Raw genomic sequence first — 24885 nt, 5'->3', positions numbered from 1 at the left:
ATGTCAATTGGTTTCAGAAATACACACACACAAAAAAAGGATGTTAGTGATATACTTAGTTGACAATATTTTACCAAATGCATTACACTGCAAGTATTGAGAATAGTTTATTCACATCATCACACATTCCTTCAGTACTGGATTCCTAGTAAAGATTAAATTGTATTGAGTATAGGAATCTCAGGTATTCCTGCGAGCTGAGTGAGTATTAACAATTAACGTCCTGATAGTTTTGTTTGTTTTTTTTGTCTTCAACTATCTCACTTTTCATGGCATGAGTTTGTAGTGTGTCATTATATAAGGGAAAATATAACCATGCAGATGCATGCCAAAGCTATGCCTTGTGGGTATGAACTGTATTTTGTAGTGATCATCTAAAACAGTTTTGTAGGATGTTAATGATGTCTTCTAAATAAACTTAATCACATGTACCAATTTCCTCTTCTCACATTCAAGCAAACTATTCAGAGCTGATTTCAACATAGTGATTCTATAAAATAAGAACATGATCAGTATATATGCACTGTCAGTTTTATGGCAATAGCCAAGCAATGCATATGTAATATATGCATCTCTGTTTAGATTCATTGCATGCCTAAATAAATATAGGGCTGTGTATTTCAACTCAAATATATCAGTTGTACAATAGAGATTTTTTGGCTATATGTAATAAAATGTAATTGTTAACACTGACAAATAAAGAGTATTTTAAACCATTTTACACTACTGACCAACCTCCTTTTTTTCCTCTTTGATGTTGTGAAATCATAGTAAGGGAGCTAAAGATTTTTCACACCTTATACATGAGTTAGTACTTTCTGCTTGCTGACCCTAAGCACTGTCAGCTTCCACAAGACTTACAATTTTATTTATAGCCATGTAAGTCGTAAAAACATACGTAGACTCAGTTTAAAACTATCCCAGCATGTGAAAATGGAAATACGGTTTAGAAGCATCATTTTCTGATTTAACACACTACTCTCTGAAAGTGGTGAACCTGTCTCAACATGCACTGATTGGCACAGTTACAGTGCCATTACTACTGCATAAGTAATATAATACTTCCCTAAAACCTCTTCAAACTCTGCTGTCATATTGTTAAGGACTGAGCAGTTACCGCAGGAAGCTATTTTATTCTTCTGTTGTTAATCCGACCTCACTGAAACCCAGTTCCCAGCATGATGGATGGGTAAATGGATGATCCAGAACATGTGCATGGCACAAAGTAAAAGTGATTACTTAATGTGTCATTGCCAGATGGCCAAATGAAGAGAATGCTCAGTATATATTTTACTGCAACATCTTTTTTTTTTCTTATGGGGCATGAAAGGCTATGAATTAAGATATGCTGAGAGCTCGCCAGGAAGATTAACTGTGTAGTTGTAAAAAGGATGTGATGTAATTTCATAGGGTAGAGATAGCTGTTAGCTAAATGGAAAACTTTGCTTTATGCAGTGGCTCTTATAACTATCAGCTGTGAACAATGTGATTTTACAGAAGCAGAGGAAACCATGCTGTGTGACTGGAAAGCTTTGTACTGTAATGAATGGCTGCACAAGTAGTTGTTAGTGTTTATGTAGTTTTATGTAACAGCAAGAAGCACCATACTACATGCACATCCAAGTGCAGCAAATTCTCTTTAGCATGATCATTTGAATCAATATTTCTTCATTTATATCTTATCTGTCTTTAAAATTTATTTCATCTACACTGCGAGTAGACCAGAGTAGTAGTAAAGGCTCCATCCACAGAGCTGCCATACTCTTACATCCTCCAGAATGTCATATCTCAACAACAAAACAGGCAGTTGCAACTACAAACTGAACAGAATTTGTAGATGATATGCTAAAGCTTAGGAATACTGAGAAACAAAACCTGCTATACTCTTAGTGCTGTCTATGTACTTTGTAATTTTGAGAACAAATGCTTGCTGTCATCATATACTGATGATCCTTCAAAAAATGAACTCATGATTGTCACTGATATATCATACAGAAACTAGGCTGACAGTAGAATGTACCTTAGATCAAATGTCAGATGGAGCCAGACCATACCAGGTGATGGTATGCTATCAGACATTTTCAACATTCATGACACCGATGACAGTATCGTTCTCTACCAGTTTCTGACATCTCTGATGACAATCAAAAGAGTGGATTAGATAGATTGGTCTCACACATTAATTTTTTTCATGAGATCATTGGCAGACAATTCAAAGATTTACACGTATAAACCAGAAACATTAATGTTATGATTATATGTTGTATGGCTTGTTTACACCTGGTTGTGTAACTGACATATGTTTAAACACTCTTGTCTTATTTGAACCACACTATCTGCAGTCTGTGAACTATGAGCTAAGGAAGTATGCTTAATGTTACAGTGCTGGTTTATCTGTGCTACAGCACTGTATTCAGTAACAGGTTATCTGCTCCTTGGCTCACACACAATATCATTTCTTTATAACATAGCTGAACACTGAACTGGCCAGTGACTCTTGTTCCTTACACTGATAATAATGATTTTTCTTGTGGCTCGTAAGGCTGCAGTCATTTATTTACACTTCTGGAAAGAGAGCTTTCCAAAGACAGTCCTGACAACAACAAATGGTGACAAGGAGCTATTGTTCTGTAATGGCTGCATCAAATCTCCTACTCCTATAGCACATGGCTTTCTCCACCCCTGCAATTGGTAACAAAACCCTGGCCTCATTCTGATAAGGTATGTGAGCCAGGACAGAGCAAACCTCTGCAACCACATCATTATTCCTCACATTGTGCTACCTCCAGCTTAGGCTGCTAATGGTGTGATAGCTTGCATTTCTACTTTCTTGAAAATGCAGTGACTGGAACATTCACCATTAAATTTACTCCGTGTCTCTTTTAAGTGTTGCACTAGCAATGCCTCAAATGTAAAACAAACAAAGAAAAAAAACTAGAATAGGAAATTAGTGCTTCCACTTCCATGCACTTTTTTCAAACCAGTGAGATAGAATTCAATTCTACATAATTTAGTGCCCAAAACTAAATTTAACTAACATGAGGATTGTGAAATAAAGCAGAAAAAAAAGCTGACAATTAAAAAATAAGTCTTATACTCCATTTTTAAACCACCATGCTTACAAGCAAAGGATTTTTGAGAGGTGAAATACACTGCCGAAGGAAAGCATAAGTCTACCCCTGGTGTTTGAGTATATTACTTTCTCTTACTTTTATTCATAAAGTCAGCCTTTCTATATTTTTTTTTTCTCAATTGTTCCCCTCCCCCCCCCCCCCCTTGCCCCTATTTGAAAACAGAAAAAGACCAAAAGTTCATACAAAGATTTAAAATTCGTATTACATTTATTCAGGAGACTTGAAATGGCTCCTCTGGAGCCATTTGAGCCTCTCTACATCTCAGCCTATCCAGTAAATACACACTCATTTTTTAAAATGTATTTTCTGATAAAAATCAATTTGTGTGCACAGTCAATAACCTTTTCATAGATTTATACATTAAAAGGCCAGAAGAAACAGTGCTATAATCTGCTCTGGCCTCCTTCATCACACAGATCATAGTACTCTGAAGATACACAACCCTGTATAGCCAGCTCGATAGACTGTAATGGACTAACACAATGCATATTCAGTTTTGAATTGTTCCACAGTACAGATTGTTACAGTAGTAATATGGAAAAATTTATTAAAAACTTCATGAAAAAAGTAATGGCACATGAGCAGGAACCCAGACTGCAGAACTCAATGTATTTTCACTTCGTTAGTGCACATAATTATAGGCCCTGGTAGAAAAACACCTGTTTAAAATATAACATTGTCTTAGAACTTTTACTTGTTTGAGTTCAAAACTAAATCAGGCAACAACACTAATTTACTCTGAACTTCTGTAATATAAAGTCAGCCAGAAAGTATTTCGGAAATTACACTGAACATAATTGCTCCTACAGATTTTACTTACAGCAAACCTTTATGACTAAAAATAGGAGTATACAAGAGAATTGTTGCCACAATCTTGCTCTGTATGACATGAACATACCAATATAATATTACTTTTCCCTTTCTCCGTACATAATATTTATGCATTTTAGAGCAAAACAAACCAATCAATTTATATATTCGTGTATCTATGATGTACCATATACCAAGCACTAGATTTATCACACTTACCTTCTTGCACAATTAAAATTAAATTCCCCAAATGCAAACACTTTTGGTTACCTTATCAAAAAACAACAGTCAACATGCTCAGCACTTCATTACTCTCAGGGAAATAGTTGCACGAAAAGTTAAAGTTGCCATGAAAAATATTTCAAAGCCTAAGTGAAAGTTTCAGGTGAACAAAAAGAAAAACAGATGAGATGATGTTCTACTTAAAGGTAATATAAAATCAGTTCCCCTGTTGTAAAGGAAAACCGAATGAGGAGTAAGTAATAGTGTTTGTATTCTTCCACCAACTATCCAAGGGACTAAACTGTAACACATAAGGAATCAATTTGTTCTGTCTGTAACAGAAAATAAGTATAGTTGTTTGCTGACAATAAAAAATGGGTTAAAATATGTATGTATGTGTGTGCATGCATGCATTTATAAATACACAAATGCACGCACACACTCACATTCATATAAAATGAACAAACAGGCATAGAATACCAAATTCACCAAATGAGCTGATGTGCAGTAAATATTCTATGTTATTTAACTGTGAATTAATATATATTTTCACCAACTGAATTGGATTTACTAAATAATGCTATGGGTTGATACTGGTGCAATTCTAACCTACAGTATGCAGTTTCTCTACAAAACATCTCCAAAATGCCATCTGCATTGCATATTTGCTGTAAAACTATATCTTTTTTTTTTTTTTTGCTAATCTTCATTTTTGTTAGCCGTTACATATGTATATCTGTTTACACTCTAAGAAATAACAATTTGCAATGCTTCATAGCATGCCACATGTTCATAAAATAAGTTCTCAAATCAATATAAAATCATGTAATTGAACAAAAAGGCATACTATTTTTCATGCTATGCTCAATATAAATATAAATTCAAGGCAGTCAAGCTATCCATTACCAAAATAATAATAACCATAATATATATGCATATATACTTACACTCTCTAAAAAATGATCCAGTTATGTGAATTAAGAAACCGGTAAGAAATTGGCTGAATGTAGTACAAAAGTCTCATTTTATGTAAAAGCCAATATTGGCCATTTCAAGTATTTTAATACTTTCCTATAACCTTTTCATTAGCAACTAGCTATTTGTAGAAATGATAATTTTATATGGAAAATTGTATTCAAGTTAAATAAAAAAATCACTTATGCTGTATTTCATTTTTAGAGTGTGCATGTATACATAGCAAAATACCCTTCTACTGATCTATTATAAATACTTTAGTTTCTGTCTTTTATTTCCTAAGAAAACATTTCAACATTTCTTCTCTAATTTTGGATAACGTACATCAAGCCTTTTAAGAAATTAAACCATCTTAGTTCATTAACAACACCAGATTCCATTCCATTTGTGCCAGTTTGCAAGTTAAAGGTCAAAGAGCAAAGACATAGGACAGTACACTTTAAGGAAATTCAGACAGTGAAGCTGTTCACAGAAGACAATGTCTAACTTGGTAATGACAGTCAACAGGTCAATAATCAAGTTCAAGGCAAGCTGTTCATTGTTGCAAAAGCTACTCCCCTCAAATTCTGGCTTTCATAAGAAACCAGGTGTCTGACTTTTAGGGTGCATCATTCTGACCATCTTTAATAAGTTCACAGCCCAGTGACTGTAAAGCCTATCACTGCAAGAAGCAGCTCCTAAAAATCAATAAAGAGGTCTGTCAGTTGCTGACTTTTCTCTAGGAAAAAAATATTGATACAAAACCTGCTCTGCAGGTCACATGAATATGACAATACTGCTGTTAGCACAAATTACACAAAATGACAAAATGCTTTGGTGGTCCCTTGGCTCTTTTACTGATATCATGTTTGGCTAAAGGCCAGAGATTTGACTAACCCTTTGAGAACTATAGTGAACATGCAGGGGAACACCAGAAGGTACTCATGCAATATCAGAGTCATCATTTTAGTTTTCCTTTGAAACTGTAACTCTACCACTGGAGAGGTAAACTGAATTATCATGCACCATAGTTTTTAAAAGAGAAATTCAAGATGCTTAAGATAAAAGGCTAAGCTATAAAACTGTAGGCAGTTCAGAAAAATCCTATGGTAAGTGGATGAAGATATTAAAACAAGTTTGGTTATTTTAAGCAGAAAGTAGCTGATAAATATAGCTTTCTCTTTATGTTACAAATGCTTCTCTATCAATAATGCACGTTATTGAAAACACTTGCAGTCACAGGAAATCTGTTTTTAAAAAAAAACAACAGAACTGTTTTTCTTTTAAAACCTCCATTTTCCAAACACAATCCTGTAATTTAATGACAATCAAGATTAACATCCATCAGACTCTGAAAACTGATGCAATAGTTCTCAAAGGGTTATACCAAAGTAATACCAGTGTCAAGTTTCTCTATAGCATCAATGTTACTTTAGTTTGAAATCCATTTCAGAGACACACTGCTTTTTTACCATGCATTGGAATGAGTACTCCTGACAGACCTGTGAAAGGCCTGGGGCAGTTGGCTTGGTACAGCTTGGGAAAGATTATGCAGGAAAACCAACCCAAGAATCAAACAAACCAATAAAAAGATTCCACTTGAATATAGTGATGAATATAAATGAGTTTAAAACATTGAGGACATAGCCCAGAGCAGCTGTATAAAACACAAAATGAATGTATTATTAAGGCTGTTACTATATTGCAGATATTTTGGCCCCTTGTTTGTTGGAAAATGGCTGTCCAAACAGTCTGCAGTCCTGCATGTTATCCGGGTCTCCCACCTGACACAACTGGGAGTAGGAGTATAGGACTTTATCCATTGTAGACAGAAAGAAATCCTCTTTGGAGACAAAGCTGTTTTGGGTCTTCTCACTTTCCTGAAAGTTCCCCTGTGAGTTGTTGTGTTTTTTTCTTAAAAAAAAATAAAAATAAATAAAATAAAATTTAAAAAAAAAAAAATTTTCATAGGAGAACAGGCCTTAAGGAAAAAATGTAGAAACACTGGAGATTTTGGTTTTTCCTCTTCCTTACTTAATTCTGATAGTTTATCGGGGAATTAGTGTGCAGAGGAAAGGCCTAAATTGAATGACAAAGAAAGACAAAGGACTGAAGAAACAGCAGATACTGTGTATCATGGAAGCTTCCCAGCTGAGCGAATCACCACTCATGTGCGGGACAGGCAACCTCCTGGGTTTTAAAGATCAGCTTTGTTTCAAACTGACAGATGCCCGCTCCTAGCTAGGAAACTGCAGAACAGCTCTTGTGTTGAATCTCAAGTTACCACAAACTCCTGGGAGGGAAAGAAAAAAAACAAACCAAAACCCTACATCACACCCACTCTTGCATAGAGCGTTTGCAGTACAGTATGTGGCGGGGTGTTCCTTTCCTTTTGAACTGGAACACAGTGTAAACCAAGACAAGGAGGCACAAGGCCAGGATGCAGGGAATGACAATAGCTATGGCTTTCACAGTGCTGGCTGTGTTGTCCAGTTTGATAACAATATCAACGTCATCTTGAGGGCTGTGTCGATCTTTGTCTCGATCTGTTGGTCCATCACAACCCATAAAATCCTTTAGAATGGATCTTGGATAGCCAGGTTCCACTCTGAGCATCTGATTGTTGAATTTCCAGTACTCTTTTCCTTTGTAGAAATATGTGAAGCCTGAGGAAGAAATTTGAAGTTATTCATAGTCAAATCACGTGATCTATACTCAATGACCGAAACTGCTATCGTCAAATTATTTTATCACTAAGAAGATAAAATACATGAGAAAAATACCTAACTCACAGACCTTTCAAATCTTTCCAAGTTTCATTTCTTTCCCATTTATAGAAAATCTGTCATCCTACTTTTTTTTTTTTTTTATTTATTGAATAAATGGGCCTTTTATTTCCCATTTCCACAAACAAAAACAGAGCTCCAGAGAATATGATCTTCGATAAAGTCCAACTAGTTTGTTTATTTATTGAAAACACAGATGGAGCTCAACTAATCATAGGTTCTTCACCAAAAAGGTGGTCAGGCACTTGAACACCATCTCCTCAGGGTGGTGGTCATGGTACGAAGCCTGTTGGAGCTGAATCAGCATCTGGACACCACTCTCAGACATATGGTCTGAACTGCTGGCCATCCTGTGCACAGTCAGGGGTTGGACTCAGTGATCATTATGGGTCCCTTCCAACTCAGGATATTCCAGATTCTATGACACCATAATTTTCATTCACAAAGAGAGACATGTACTTGAGCTCAATACAGAAAACTTATTATGAGAAATAAAATCAAAATTACAAAAAATATATAAATACATATATGCATACCTACAAATACATAAATTCCATTTAAATATAGAGATTTACAAATATGCTTGAAAAAAAAATTGAGGGAAGAGAGCAGAGGTTATATGCATTGTACTTGAGTGTGCATACGTTTGTGCTCATTTCCATATATATATATGTATGTTTACTAACAGTTACTGAGTGTAGTATATGCAGAATATTAAGGCTGACCTACTTTCCAGTAAAATCAGAATAAGAAAAATAAAACCAGCACATAAAAAACTGTAGTCTAGCCAAACTACTGGAATCTGAAGATGATTTCTACTTCTGGATAAAACAGGGACAAAATAAGGAAGCAATTAGACACTCCTGGGAGAAAATAAATAAATCCATAGCACATTATTCAATAAAGTTAGAGATTGAAATAGTAAACTGAAGTGGTCCAAGCAAGGAAATATTTTTTATTAACTTATTAAAATGAAATTAAAATGAAATGAAAATATACGTGTTCTGTGAGTCAAGCGCAAGAAACTCAAAACTTACTAATAAATAAATCATAAATGTCATGCAACTTTTCCCAACAATGATACGTGATGACAAATGCCTATTTTCATTTCTGAAAAAGGGATCTACATTCTGTGCAACAGAGGTCTCACTTGGCAGCCTGCCATCAACCCCTGAGTAGCACAGAATTCTCATAAGATGGAAGAGATTCTGGCTTCTCTCATTCATTTGGAGGCATGGACAACTGAGATTCTAGATTCCTGTATGTAATGATCCATCTTGATCTAGGTAATAATATTTAATACTAACATCCCAATGATTTGTATTCCTTTATTGTGGGTTTAAAACATATTTTATTTAAATATATTCATAAGGATATTTCTGTTCAGATAAAGATTTTTCTTCCCTGTTCTGGTTGTTTAGAATGAAACCTCAGCCAACACCTTGACAATGAAAACAGAGATGTTCTGTGATTAGAAAACTCATTCTAAGAGACAATTTAATTCCATGTAGAACAAATAATTAAGTGAATTAGAACAGACAAAAACAAATAAACAAGAGCAGAAATGAATGTTTACTGCACTCAATTGGAAAGATGCTTCCCTTTCATGGTGTTAAATGGCACACGCAAACATAGCTTTTCACAAGAGCAAGTTCTGTAGCGGGATATATTTCCTCAGTTCATAATTCAAAAATACCTCCAATGCTTAATATAAATAATAAATCACTCTTTCACTGCAGTATCTTACATAAAAGCTGTTAGCAAGTTATTAAAAAAAATAAATAAATGTGTTTGCATACCATTTTCTTTGTGGACAAAGGCTCCCTGAGGCGATTCTGGGATACCTTTCCAAATTGTGATTGGTTTGGGATAGCCAGGGTCCATGGATCTCATTTCTTCACTGTACCTCCAGTACCTGTAATTTTTATTTATTTAATTATTTATTTTTAAAGAATGGGAAAAAAATATTTATTACATAGCAGACAATTAACATAGTTTACTCAATGCATAGTTTTTTACTTCTAACACACTATATCCAGTAGTCATAAATAGGAATGTTTGAGTTTTTTTCTTTGAAGATACTACCAGACAACAGAGAAATTAAAATTATTTGCCAACAAGATAATTGTTTCATGTTAGCTGAAGAAAAATATTTTTGCACTCCGACATCTGCATTAATGTGTGTTTCACTTAATAGTCACATCAATTTTGACTTCTGCACAGTGAAACAGAGATGCAACATATGTGAAAAAGGTCCAGAATATTTGAACTAAAATTTTAATCACAAAACTGCTAGCATGCCAAACTTGACTCCCTATCCCTACATTCATAATTTATTATGATATAATCATTAAATAGATATAATATATATAAAAAACAAACAGCAACAACAACAACAACAAAATCGAGATGAATTTTTCTGCATCTTTGTCTGTCAACCTTTCCCCAGTTTAAAAAGCCTAGGTAATCTGAACTTGGGAGATGTATTTATAGTTGTTATTTTGCTTAAAGATAATGTTGATACTTTCTTTGTCCATATGCAGATGGCTGAATTGCTGTTCACATCTACTTGCTTGGTTCTAACAAATACCACACTCTCAAGCATCTCTGTGTATTTTGATATATTTTGATTGGCTTCATTAACCTATAGCATCCTAAATCTTATTGGTGATTTAAATTTGCAAATTCAGCTTTACTCAAGTGAAAAATCATCTAGAAAGGCAGCTACACCATGTTTCAGGTCATCCAAAAAAAAAACCAAAAAAAAAAAACCAGAGAATATAACTCCAGCACTGACAATTTGATCATCACTAAAATCTTTAATCTTTTCCTAATTTGAATAATTTCACTTCAGCTTTTAGAAATAGTTGTTATGGTATTTTCTGATATATTAAAGAGTACTTAATTGGGTGATATTTTGTCCCTGTTAAAGTACTTCGACAATCTCTTGATTTCCTTTTTGAAAAAACAAAATTGACAGAACTCCTCTGAGCATCTCCATGTTGGGCATTGCTTCGGCTTTAAATTTCCAGTGAAATTAGTCTGGTGCATCTGTTAAGTTACATGAAGAACTATTTGTACTTAATTTTTTTCATTCTAACACATACATTATTTTACAGCCTGATCTCTTAATCTGATTGTATGTGCACCAATAGCCAACCAACAAAGCAATGCTTTGTAATTAGAATGGAACATCTTTTAGGATGTATGTGGAGAAAGAGACAATGTATAAGCAGCAAACAAAGCAAAAAAGAGAAGGAAAATAAATGAAAATGAACTGTGTGGCTTCAGGAAAAAAAAGTAAAATTTAGAAAATATTTGTTAAAACATGTTTTTTTCCTGTATTTAGTTTCCTGTTTATTTTCCAATACTCTGAACTACAAGATGACTAAGCTTTATAATTGAAAAAATATTAAGTTAATAGTGCAAAAAATAGACAGGCTTAAACAAAGCCATGTGTCAAGAGGTGCAGCAAGGTTGTTATCATCTTGTTCTTCACTATTCAATTCTAAAGACAGGAATAAGAGAGGATAAAATGATAAAATGTTTTCCTGTAGTTTTTTTTTTTTTTTTTTTTTTTTTTTTTTACACGTCTCTGAGTTAGGTAAGAAACATGGTTATTTTGATTATGGCATAATGTTTTGATTCCCTTTCATTCATACCTTCTGCCACTACTCTGCTACATTTATGCTATACTTTTTTTTTAGGATCAGAGCAGCCCAGTTGTAGATGTATACATACTTCTAAAACCATCAGAATTAAACTCCTTATCAATAATAATAATAATAATAACAATAATAATAATAATAATCTATGAAAAACATAGTGGAACATGAGTTTATTTCCACTGGTTATCAATATCCTGTAACAGATAACCGTCTTTGCAAGTTTCCTGATCTTCAACATTCTTACATATAGTCATGTATTATTATCCTGTTGAGTTTTATTGTGCTTATTAGATATAAGAAGAAATTTTCTTCATCAACAGATGTTTTTTGTTTGTTTGATTGATTTTCTGAAAGTTCACTAAGTTTTCTGTGAGAAGTATTTTAAGAAAGTGTTTGTGTATGAAAGTACAAAATGACATTAACGAGTTATAGGAAATAGAGGTCACATAAGATTCCTACTTCAGATATTTTACCAAGAGCATGGAGGTGGAAAACTGTTATCTGAAAATTAACTTGCTTTACAAATGATATCTATTTTTCAAACACCACAGAGTTTTACTTTATTATCTACTTTCTTTACATTGACTGTTGGAGGATGCTTTTTATTATTATTATTATTTTTAAATAGCACTAGCAGTACAATTGGTTGTGACTGCAATATTATAGTACTGGTAAAAGATTATTAACTGTAGCATGCTAAACATATCCCATGATGTACATTAAATTAATCTTTTAAGAGATTCAGTAATACTATCAATATCTCAGAATCCTAAGCATTACACAATATACATACATAACAGCAGCAACTGTACTATTAAAAATACTAATATAAACATTAAAGAAATTAATGCAGTTATTATACAAGTTATTTCTGAGTATTCTGAATACATTAATCAACAAAGATTGTAGCACACTAAATATGGGTAAAATACACCATCAAATAATATTTAGGAATTCAACAACTAGTGAGTTATCTTAACATTTCTATAAAGCAGAAAAATATTCTTTCCTGCAATTTTACAGATAAGGAAATGAAGACAGAGACAAAAAGTGACTACTGAAAGTGTGTTTAAGGACCCAGATTTTACCAAGATTTTGTCTTGCACTTTGAGTGAAAGATAATTACATTACCTGGAGTATTTAGGTTTAAATTTGCCACAACTCTGACTTGCTTCTTGATTTCTAAATGATAATTTTCTACTAGAAACAGACACCTCATTCCAACATGCTAACATTAATACAAGATATCAGAAATTTGAAAAAAGCATGGCCCTCAATGCAAGAGGTACTAACTGCATCCACAAAAAAACACTGAGCTATATAAGTGACATGACTCTTCTTGAGAAATAGGGCAAAAGGGTAATGCTTAGTTGTTATCCACCAAACGGCTAACTTGTAGAATTCCTATACCAACCTGTCTCCTTTGAAGAAGTAGGTTTTCCCAACGTCTTCCCACCAAATTGCAGAATCAATACCATGGGAAGGAATTCCACTTCCAAGTGTTATCAAATCATGAGGATACCCTGGTTGGAGAGTTGTGTCCTTGAAAACCCAGAATTTGTTACCTGTACGAAAGTATATATATACATGTACATATATGGGTGTTAGTCCTCAGAACTCACAGAACTGAAATGCACACATTCTAAAGCATGTTTCATGAGGAAAGAGTTACTCTTAAGATAAAATGAGATAAGAAATCATACAAATAAATAAGAAATATGAATTTCTTATTTTTATACAGACCATATTCTATTATTACACCATATTCTTTCTCTCTTTAAAAAGTTAAAATACTTATGCATGATACACAGTCTACTTTAAAATAACTGTAAGTGTAGCAGATTTTTTCATATAATGTATTCACATTAATAACCTTAGTATGGCCTAAACACTGCAGACTGAGATTCTGATGTCCCACAGGTAAAAATCACGTGCTTCCGAAATGAAGAGTTGTCTTAACACAGTAATGCTCAGCAGTTGTATCCCTACTGTTGCCATTACTAGTTTAACGTATGTTTTTATATGGACATACATGTTTATATTTGGGAATATATGTCTATAAAAGCAAAATTGGCACCAGTATTTTCCAGTATAGGCTCCAGAGTACCTATATTTGGAGAATATGCTTCCTGTGCCCTCTTCTGACTAGATAGCTTGACTCACCAGTCCTCAACTCCATTTTGTTCTAGCTTTCTAGCCAAGCTCGTCTTTCTCACCGTACATTTCCATGACTCATACTACTCAATTCACAGTCTCATATTATAATCCTTTAACCTAATGATATCTCTAATAATTCTGTTTTCTTCCAGATTCTTTCCTCGAAACTTTTCAAAATACTGTGCCTCATGGTCTATTTTTGTAACCATCTTTTCACTTTTACATTTTTGCTTTCTTCTAATTCTTTTTCAAAATCCACTTCTCACCTATGTCTTTTAGTAAAGACTTTTCTTTCAAACATAGATATGTGGGGCTGAAAAAAAAAGGTTATATCCTTGCATCCAGGCTGGATGGGTCTTTAAGCAATAGGATCTAGACAAGGGTGTCCCTCCCTATGGCAAGGGGATTGGAGGTATGTGGTCTTTTCAAACCTACATAATCATTTCAAAGCCAAACTATTCTGCTATTTTCTTGTTCTATGACAAAATATATTTTCCTCAGATACCTTTAGAAAGAGATCCTAAGAGATAAAATCAATGTAGTTCAATGTAGTCATATTTACCTATAAGGCTAGTCAGACTCTTACACAAACTTAATATCTTAAGGCACTGTGCTGAATAAATATTTTAGAAGGAAATATAATATCAACCCAAGGATTAGACACATGACAGACACCAAGAGGAAAAATCCAGAAAGCTATATTGCAGTTGGTTTTATATTTTATCTGTCCCTCGGTGGTATTAAATATGAGTTTAAAGGAAACATTATTATTATTATTATTTTAATCTCCCTGTTTATACTGTAGTGATTTAAAGCACACTTTAATTTTATCACAGTTTTAATTAGGAGAGGGGATATAGTTTCAGGCCCTCCCATGCTGGGTTTCCAGAGTCGATTTTTTATCAGCTTATTTACAGCTGCTTTTCACCCACTTCCAAGTGCACACAGTACAGTTTGCTCAACAGATTGATCTTCTCCCCCTTGCCAGCTCAGGAAAGGAAGGGTTCAAAGAATAAATGCATGCAGAGCCATTTGAAGTACTGAAAATGAAAGGGACACAGAGATATAAGAACAGACATAGAAAGCTAAGATTCATTTTGACCTGGAATTAAAGCCTGTGCTAGTGTGACATTTATCTTAACTGAGATTCCATAAAAATATTACTTAAAGGTGGTGATGATGATGGTGATCTTCAGTCTTTCACTGTCCCTGCTCCCACGTGGTTTAACTTTCTCTCAATTCATATAACTGGACACAGAAGGTTTCACATACTAATGGCAGTTGCAAACGCAAGAATAAGAGAAGTCATGTGTTTTGGATCTTACTAGTTGGTACTTACATCATGAACAACAGATGGCATCCAGTGAATGATACTGAGCCAGCTCATTTCTGTTTCAGAAGATCATTCAAAATGACAGCTGTTGCACAGCATTGGGAGGCATATGCTGTGATATATGTAATGCTATTACCTTTCCCCATGTTTCACAAGTAAAGCCAATTGTTAGGAACTGATCATTATCAGCCATACCCAACAAGTCAAACTCAGCTGTTAACAAGATCAGATCATAGCAAAACAAGCATCGGTTGAATACACACCATTTTAAGTGGCAGCACTACTGAGTAAGGTATTTGTTACATATTCAGGTATAACTAAGTAGGGTAAAGCAAACAAAGTATAGATGTGAGACTCAAGTGAGAAATTAAACCCTTCACAATTTCTTATTAGGAAGCAAATTCTTTTTGGATAAATAGAAAAAAGATAAATGTAACTATAAAAATACTGTATAAAATACTATCTAAAAACTGAGACAGTAGGGCATTGAGAGCTTTAACATCAGTGGGCAAGGCTTCTATTAATTCTAACTATAGGAAATTGTATTTAACATTTACATAGGAAGATATGTTTAGTCTGCTACAACTGTGTTGATTATTAATGGGAAGGTCTGTGTATAAGAAATCCAAATGTTCCATCTGGCTGTCAGTTTTTACTTTTTTGTTGTTGTTGTTTGTGTGGAGGTTTTTTTTGTTTTTTTATTTCTTTCTTTCTTTTTTCTCTTCTTAGCTTCTGTCCCTCTGCTGGGGGAAAGTGTGTGGCTGTTGATCAGATAAAAGTTTCAGAAAAATCACAGTAAGAATGGGAAGCATTCAAATGCTGAAGCACATATTACAGTGAGATGAAAATAACTCCAAATGATGCTTGACTATAATGAAAATTAGCGCCTTTTATTTCTAAATTATATATTTTAAAGTGTACTAAAAATAAATGTTTAAATTAGCATGCTTGCATTTAGGTCACATGCCACTTCCTCAAGTGAATAGTCAATGCACTTCATTAATTATGATTATAATAGAAATACAGAATATATGACAAAACTAAGATAACCACAGTTTCACCCTTCTTACAGATAGCTAATGCCTGGTTAGTGTCCTACACTACATCCTAGGCAGGAATTAGCACTGTATTTATTCAACAAATTTATATTTATTTATTTATTTATTTTTAAGGGCTGGTTGGTAGGTTTGTTATTCTCACCAAGCTTAATACAGCACCACAAGTTTCATGATTTCTTGCCAAGCTTTATAATGTTTCATCTCACTGCATTTATTCCCTAATGTAAGATCTAATTTAACAACAAGCAGAATGTTAAAGTCACAAGCTGGGAATGAAGAAAGGGATAAAATAGTCAAAATGTCTTACTTTTTCCAATGGTGCTTTGTTAAATATCACAACTTTAGGGAAACAATTGAGAAACATGAACTGTGACTGCAGTTATTTGAAGTTTCTTAGCATCTACCTTTGACATTCTCAAAAAAATAATAGAAATAAATGCTATCTTCATTGCAAAGCATCTTTTAAAATATCAAATATTTAGCTCCAAATAGTCTCCAGACTATTTAACTACCTACTGCCAACTACAAATAATAGTACATATTTTAGAAACTGCATTCATTCATTTTAGAATCCAAATGCTAATGGTTGTGCTCCAGGGTTACCAGCATCAAGCCTCTTATTCTTGGTATATGCAATTATGATATGTGTGTTTGCAAGGATACAGCGCACAATCACTACAGGTGCTATGATGAGTCAAATTCTCAAAGCTTTTATGTCTTCTATTTGTCTGAAACCAGGTAGCATTTGAATATCTAATTCTGGAAGGCTTTTCTCCAGTCACCCTTGCTTTTAACTCTGGTCTTTCAAACCAGGATCAAGCACCTTCTTACTAATATCCTCAAACTACTACTCTTGCTTACTTTTTTCCAAATTCTTGTCTCTGTTACCACTCTGCTCCATGATCTGGCAATATAGTAAGTCTATTTTTCAATACGAAATTGTCAGGCAGTGAGGTATGTGCAGTTGAAAGTTATGATGGTGGCATTGGTACAGTGAGTTTTACAGCAGCATTTCTATTGCTCCATTTGGTTTACCATAACATTCAACAGAGCAGATGGCTTGACAATTTCATTTTAAGCTTCATATAAATTCCTTCAGGTTCACAGAATAAATTTTACTATTTACATTTCCTCTATCAAAGAAGAAAAAAAAAGAGTATCATTCTGATGCTGTCTTCTTATTAGCATTCTGCATGGACACTCACAATGAATAGTAACAAGAATGTAAACAGCTGCTTTTTATAAGCAGCCGTCCACCAGATTGCTGTGACTTTATGAATATTATGAGTCATAAGGAGGCAGGCCAAGTATCTTAAGCCACCCAAAATGAGCAAGTATCACTTTATAGCTTTGCACTACAAGCATCCTACTGAAATTTTACAATCTTTTCCCTTGTATAAACAAATATTAATTTAAAAAATAAAATAAAATAAAATAAAATAAAATAATAAAATAAAAGTATATGGAATTAGTTTAAATGTCAATGTGTGAAAAAAATATTCAAATCCAGGAAAATTTCAAAACCAAAGAAGACATTTGATCTAATAGTCCTGAAATTGATTCATCTATGTTTTCTACACACATCTAACACATTATGTGCTACCTCAGAGGCTCCTCAAATATTCTCAGAAGAGCAACACTAAGCACGTTTAAGCATACTGATAGATTTTTATTAGGACAAGTAAAGAAGAACTACATTTCTCATATTTAAAAAAAAAAACAAACAACAACAACAAAAAACAAACAAACAAACAAAAAAAACTATAATGTTGTTTCTAAGGATCATTAATAAATATTCCATCTTGAGCTGTCATCCCAATATGAGCATATGGCTCACGTATTACAACACAGCTCCATTTTAAAAAGTTATCCTATAAACTTTTATACCTGCTTTGTATTTTATTTCTAGTACTATAAAGCAGAAGTCTATTAATATCCTGAACCCAACAAATAAATTTTAAATACAAAGATGTAGAAAAAAATCTAGTACTGCTATTAATTTAAAAAAAAAAAAGTAATGAAGATTTAAACCTGTTTATTATTTAAATCAACTATTTCAAACTTGATAATTTCTGTTTTAAAAGGAAAGTATTTAAACAAAATAAATTAGAATAGAATAGCTGAGGTGAGTTGAGTTGCAAGTGGAAATCAAAGATTATTTAGTCCAAGTGCCTGAACACTTGAGGGCTATCAAAAAATAAAGAATATTAGTGAGGGTACTGTCTTCTTCTCTGCCTTGACTTTGGAAGTTTGAATCTTCAGCTTAGTCAGAAGTATGATGTGATCAGAGATGATGGTTTCCCCAGGTTTCAGAACATCCAGAAGGATCACTCTTTTCCTATCCCAAAAGAGAATACACATCACTTTACCTGCTGAGGGCCATGTATTCTTTGACAGGGAGTTCACAGGTTGCCACGCCACGGACTGCCATTTTGACTCTGGCTTATAGAGGTGACAATACATCTTGTCATTGGTGATGATGTGATCCAGACAGCTATCACCTTCAGCCTCAAATTGGTTCAAAAGGTACTTAAAACCTTGCAAATGTTCTTTTTATTCCTGTGTTGGTATTTGTGGGACCCAGCTAGTGTAAACTTTGTAGTATTCCAGGATTCTACCACTGTTTCCAATTCACTGAAGCAGATATTCATCTCCATATACAGTTCACTGGTTGTAATCTGCCAATTTGCATGGATGAACTGATGGAAAAGCTCTTCATTTCATGGTGTTGCAGTTGTGCATGGCCATTTGAAACATGGCTTGTCTTTCATGTCACCATCACTACTGCTGAAATGTACCTCCAGTCACGTCATTGTTCTACATCTTGTTCGGTTTCCAAAAACATTCAGCAAGTCGATCAGTGCCAGAGAGTGCCATTTTTTCCATTGAAAGAATTCAATTCCAAAACTTTGCACTTCCATCTCAGATACCATTTTGTCAGACTGCCCCACTTCTGCCATCTGCTGCATGGCAACAAAATGTAACAAAGTACTGATGGGAAGAATTGACCTCTACAGCAATATGACCAACATCTGTCTCCAATTTTTTGGGCCAACACAATAGAATAGGAGGCATTACTTTCAGAGCAGCCCTCAGACTTCTGCAGGCATGTTTCACAAAGCAGCTGCGATCTTTTTTTAATGGGACCGTCAAGGATATACATATAAAAGACTCAGTTGAACATGTAGATTCTGCAGCATTAAGAAAATATGAAATCCACCGATAGATAAATACCATCAGGTAGATATTGAATATCATGAAGAGTTAATGACAGAGAAGCAAAAATTCAGAAAAAAAAAAAAAAAAAAAGAAATAATAAAAAAAAATCCTACAAGGAAATGTAAGTATTTTTTTACTTTTGCAAACAAAGAGACAGTGCAAATGTCACTGGAAAGACACAGGAAGGAACTCTGAACAAAAGAAAGTTGAAAAATCCAGGTATATGATATCAAGGCACAAAGTTGTCTGATTTGAACACAAAGAACAAAATCTGAGGATATGCAAGAGAGAAAAGAACTTAATTTTATGACTTGTACAAACACATTACTATTGTTTTTGCTTGCTTTAATTAAACTTGATTATTTAATTTCCCATATTAAAAAAATAAAAAATAAAAATCCTCTTAGCCTCTCCTGTTGTTTTGTAAACTTATGATATTACATATAATAGAATCAATCTATTCCTCTATGGCCTAACATGAGTCAGCCATCATTTGGCAAAGATTTAAATGGTGACATAAGAAATTCTGATGTCTGAGCAGGAAATGAAAGGAAAGCAGGTCTGACACTGAGCTGGATAATTCCTGTCTGAGGTTCAGGCAGTGTATCCCAGAATTATTGAGAAGAGTTCACATGCACAGGATGGCTCCTTTGCTCTGTGCAACATGATAAGCCAAGAAATACCTACAGAATAATCACTCTATCCTTTCATGACCCACGGACACAAAAATCAAGCAGTAGGATGGGAATTCTGAGGTACTTTCATAATGATTCTTGAACTTACCAGCTTTCCAGATGTTAAGACATTACATTTATTGCATTGTAATACAAGTAAAAGTATACATTGTTTTGACATAATGTAAATAGAAATGAACTGTATGAAATGTGATTTATCTTAGTATTCACACAAAAAGCCTACAAGTTTGTAGAATCATAGAATGTTTTTTGTTGAAAGGGACCTTAAGGATCACCAAGTTTACAGGTTGGGTAACCAACTGTTAGATCAGGTACTGGATTGTCCAGGGCCCTGTCCAACCTGGCCTTGAACACATCCAGTTCCCCATTAACGGAAGATAAGATTTATCTTCATTGTACTGCTATGTGCTATTTCTTCATGTTACTAAGTATTTTAAATTTAGTGTTCCAAAGGTGATAACCTTTCCATGAAGTATTACTTATATCTTCCTGTTAATGATTCTGTGTGTAAAAAATAATTTCTGACATAAGAATTTAGACACAAACATGTTTTTTACACTTTTGTAGTGGGTTAAGTGAATCACTCACAACACAAATAAATGGATTGCAGTTTCTTATTTCTTCTTTTAAATTATTATCTTATGAAACATATTTCATATGGCTTTCACTCTTCTGTAGCTAAATAAGTATTCAATAAACATGCAAGACAAATTCTCACAAAATCTGAATTTGAATAATTTTAATGATGTCTGGATTGAAACTTATAAAAATACTTAAGATACATCTATGGAAAAAATAGCTTTTTGCAATTCATTTCCCACCTGAAAATGTTAGCATCATAGTACTCATGTTAAATAAATGCATCACAATAGACAGCAAGATATATGCAGGTGAGGTAACACTTTAAAATGCAAATATCATTTGTAATAAGAAAGAAGAGCAAAGAGAAGTACATGAAAATACACTGAACTGTATTCATTCTTGCTTCTGATCCACATTTTCCAAAGAAATATTGCATAGCATACAAATTCATATGATTCATTGGATCCTGCATTGCAACTGTGTTGCATGTATACTTCCAAATTTCTATGGCATATATCAAAGTAAAAAATCTGATACTTTGAAGGGTAATCATAAACTAAATCTGGGTTGACTGAATTAAAAAAAATATAACTCATGTACTCTTCAGTTAGCTGGAAACTGGCCACATAATTTACAAACTATTAGTAAAAATAAGTAACTATATTCCAAAAAAATCATCACGGTCAAATGTATTACACAAATTCTGATATTTCTTACCTTTAAAGAAGACAAAATTCCCTTCACTGTTTTCATAAACTGCATCAATGCTGGAAGGCAGCCCTCTCCAGAAGTAGGTAATCTGCATGGGGTATCCATCCATCACCCTGTTGTTTCTGACTCGCCAAAACCACTGATCCTGGAAAACAAATACACATCTCTTATTGTGCTTTGAGGCATAGATATATAAGTTGATATCCTGGAAATAATGAGCAGCCCATCCCAGAAGTTTTAGTGCAGATTCTTTTGATGTTCACATAATTGTATTTGTGTTTGCATTCATGCTACCTCCTCTCATTCCAAATGTACCAAAACTGCTAATTCCCTGAAGTTAGAATAAGCTGTCCACCTGAACTGCCTGTGTGGAGTGGATAACATTTAGCAGATTGCTCAGTGTGCTGTATAAGATGATGTAATCTTCTCAACACCATTCTCTTTCATGTTGATGACACTAAAAATGGTTTCTCCCTGTGGGATAGATGTGCTACTACATTAAGTGAGAATTATATGGAAGGTGCCTTGTTGACTGATAGGGAATGTTCAACTGAGAAATTAATATATAAGGTATTTAGTAATCATTAATAAAGATATCTTTGCTATAAGAGCTGAAGTGGTACTACAAAAAGTTCCTGTTGAAAACAGATGGCCTAGTCAAGTATTTTACTTTTTATATACATTTTCACATTTACACATTATTAATATTATATATAATAGAACAAATCCCCTTATATGACAAAGTGCTATCCTGACAGATATCTGTCATTAGTGTTTTATGTCTTCAGTATGGATCAACTTGCTAAGCAAAAAAGAGATCTGTGCTCCTGTGGGAAATAACACAGCTTAGAGAAAGCACCTTGAACATCTGGTTATGTGATTTCAGAAGACTGTAAACTTTAGATCACCGTATGATTAAAATAATAATAATAATAACAACAACAGCAATAATAATAATAAAATGTTAACCCAAGCATGCTAGTTTTACTGATTATGATAATTATACCTACATTTAATAACTTTTTTTTTTTTTTCAGAATTTGTATATTTGATGAATTATGTATTGAGTGACTACTTTTTTCACATGAAATTAACACAAGTTAAGATTTTACAGAGAAATCTAAAACACAGGTAAAATAACAAGATTAAAGGGTATATATTTTTAAAATGTTAGAATTATTATGTATTACAAATTTAGAAATAATTTCAAAACATTCGTATATGAACCTGGTCTTATAATCATAAAAGGGGTAGCAAATAAAAAATTTCCAAAAAGTAACCAAACAACTCCTTTTTGGTATCAGTTACTATCATGGCCCACTAGGCCTGCATCTTCTGTCCCGAGGCATCAACAAATTGACAAACAAGAAAACAAAGCAGAAAACATGCAATGACAACTCTCTGATACACTCTCCCTGTCACTTGTGGCTGAGGAGAACCCTAAACCAAAGGTGATAATTTAAGAATTGATGACACTTTACTTTTATGGATTCCTTTCTAAACACATGCTAACTCACAGCATACACAAGCATCTGCGGAAATGTGTATGGCAACATAACAGCTGCCAGTGTGAAAACTTGTAAGCAATTAGGAAAATTCACAGCTGCTCACTCGTGTTCAGCCTTCATTTACCCACTTTCATTTTCTGTATCATCAACAATAGCAGTCCTTTGCAAGAACTAATTCAGGATCTTTTCGTTTTCAGGAAGTTTTTCAAAAATTTTATATATCTGACAAATATTAAGAAGAAAGAATCTATGGCTTGAAATAAGATATTCATATTCCACAGGTCTTAATGTCTAAGTATTCCATCCTGAAACATAATTTGAGCATAACATATCAAGCTCTGCCTTCTGATGTGCAATAGTATAAATTTCTTAGTAGTATAAATTTCTTAATAGTATAAACTTCAGGAAATTCAATGGAGCAGTACCAGCATTACCAAGAATTTGTCCCACTGACCTTCCTAAATTCCGTTAGTATTTTTTCCCTGTCCTTAAACTGTACTAACACCGCATTACAGTCTTCCAGGAACTGACTGATGAAAGACTTTCACAGAAATAAAATTTTGGAAGGGTATAATTCTAGTATTTTAAAATTCTTGCATAAATAGGCAGAAGCAATCACATTATTTGCCAAGAGATGTATTTTCGGAGATAGGCAGATCAATAAGATGGAGTAAGTATCCGGAAATGTCTGAAAACAGGACTGGAAGTTTGGACCATTTAAAAGAATGGGCAAGGTAGGTGCTGGTGAGTATTGACAGGATAATTTGTTTATGTAAATTGAATTTTCCTGGCTGTATTTTATATGAACTTAACAGACCTAACAGTTTTTGGCTGCCAGAGTTCAAACTCTGGAACTCAGTTTGAGAAAATGTGGCAATGAAACATGCCAAGGATCTTTCTGAGGTACCAAATAGAAAGGCTCTGTTTATAAAAAGAATGAATCATTTCAGCACATATGACAAAATTTACTGAATTTCTCCTTGACAAACTTATGCTTACTAGCAATTTTATCATCTGGATTTTGGTAAACAGATACAAACACTGGAAAATGCATTTACAATGAAGTTCGGCTATTACTGAAATTGAAAAGAGGCATAGTCATAAAGAAAGCTTATTCACTTCAAGAATTCACTCATTCACACTGAAAGCAAATAGTCTGAAACAGTTTCTCTGACAAAACACACCTCAGCATACTTGTTTATACTAAATAAACACAGTTTTGTCTCTTTTGAGAAATACTGTGCATTGAAAAGCTGTTTCTTTCCACTATATTGGTTTAATATACTCCTAATTACTCTATCTCCACAAAACACATTAACTCCTGCAGACAGATTGAACTTATGACTTGTTACATGCATTGCAATTCCAAGCCTAAAAACCACATAGATTGAGTGCATATATTTTAGTGCCTTTCCTTGCTGGTTAGCAAATGTTTTTTTGTAAGCATCTGTAGCCATTAACAACTAGCTCCAAATACCTAGATCATCTCAGTGCAGCTGGGATACAGTACAATAATATATCATTAAATATTATAACCACAGGCATACTAAGTCAATTAAACTTGGACAATTATCCCCAGTTCAAAAAACAGGAACTATAACAAACTAAAAATCAAAACTGAATTCAAAAGAGAGCAATACATTTAAGAATCACATAATGGACATAGAGAAAAGACAGACTGTGAGCTACTTCAGAAATACTATTATGGACAAAGACAAATAGTAGGATGAATGAGCAGGAACTGTCACTCAGATTGACTGATATAAAATTTTTAAGAGGAAACAAACTGAACAGAGATGGTACATAAACCATTTTGGATTGTCAGTAAACATTGTAGATAATTTTCTCCTTATCTTAGAGAATAGATTAAGGGAATAAAATGTAGCAGTGTCTGCATTGTAATAACAAAAATCTTCACAAAAGCATTTCCTTGTGGAGAATCTTGTATGGAAGACTACATTATAGCAAAAAAGATCTGTCTCATAATGAGAATACATAATAAAACAAGCAAACTTGCATTTCAGTGATGATTGAGGTAAATTGTGTTC

The 24885-nt window shown here is 33.7% G+C and overlaps 1 protein-coding gene across 2 annotated transcripts in view; it reads right to left on the bottom strand.

The window, feature by feature from the left end:
* Nucleotides 1–4864: 4864 nt before the first annotated feature.
* The window catches only part of MMP16 (matrix metallopeptidase 16), a 163647-nt gene continuing 143626 nt past the window's right edge, over nt 4865–24885 (bottom strand). For both annotated transcript variants that reach the window (XM_072330185.1, XM_072330184.1), the window contains 4 exons: nt 21336–21474; nt 12989–13139; nt 9706–9821; nt 4865–7786 (listed from right to left, as the gene is read on the bottom strand). In XM_072330185.1, the coding sequence (XP_072186286.1) occupies nt 7452–7786; nt 9706–9821; nt 12989–13139; nt 21336–21474 (741 nt within the window). In that variant the 3' untranslated portion in view covers nt 4865–7451. The remainder of the gene's footprint in view (nt 7787–9705; nt 9822–12988; nt 13140–21335; nt 21475–24885) is intronic.

Source organism: Excalfactoria chinensis, chromosome 2 (assembly GCF_039878825.1).
Source record: "Excalfactoria chinensis isolate bCotChi1 chromosome 2, bCotChi1.hap2, whole genome shotgun sequence".
Classification (NCBI taxonomy): Eukaryota; Metazoa; Chordata; class Aves; order Galliformes; family Phasianidae; genus Excalfactoria; species Excalfactoria chinensis.
Note: the sequence above shows the minus strand (reverse complement) of the source record. Positions and strands in the feature narration are given on the sequence as shown.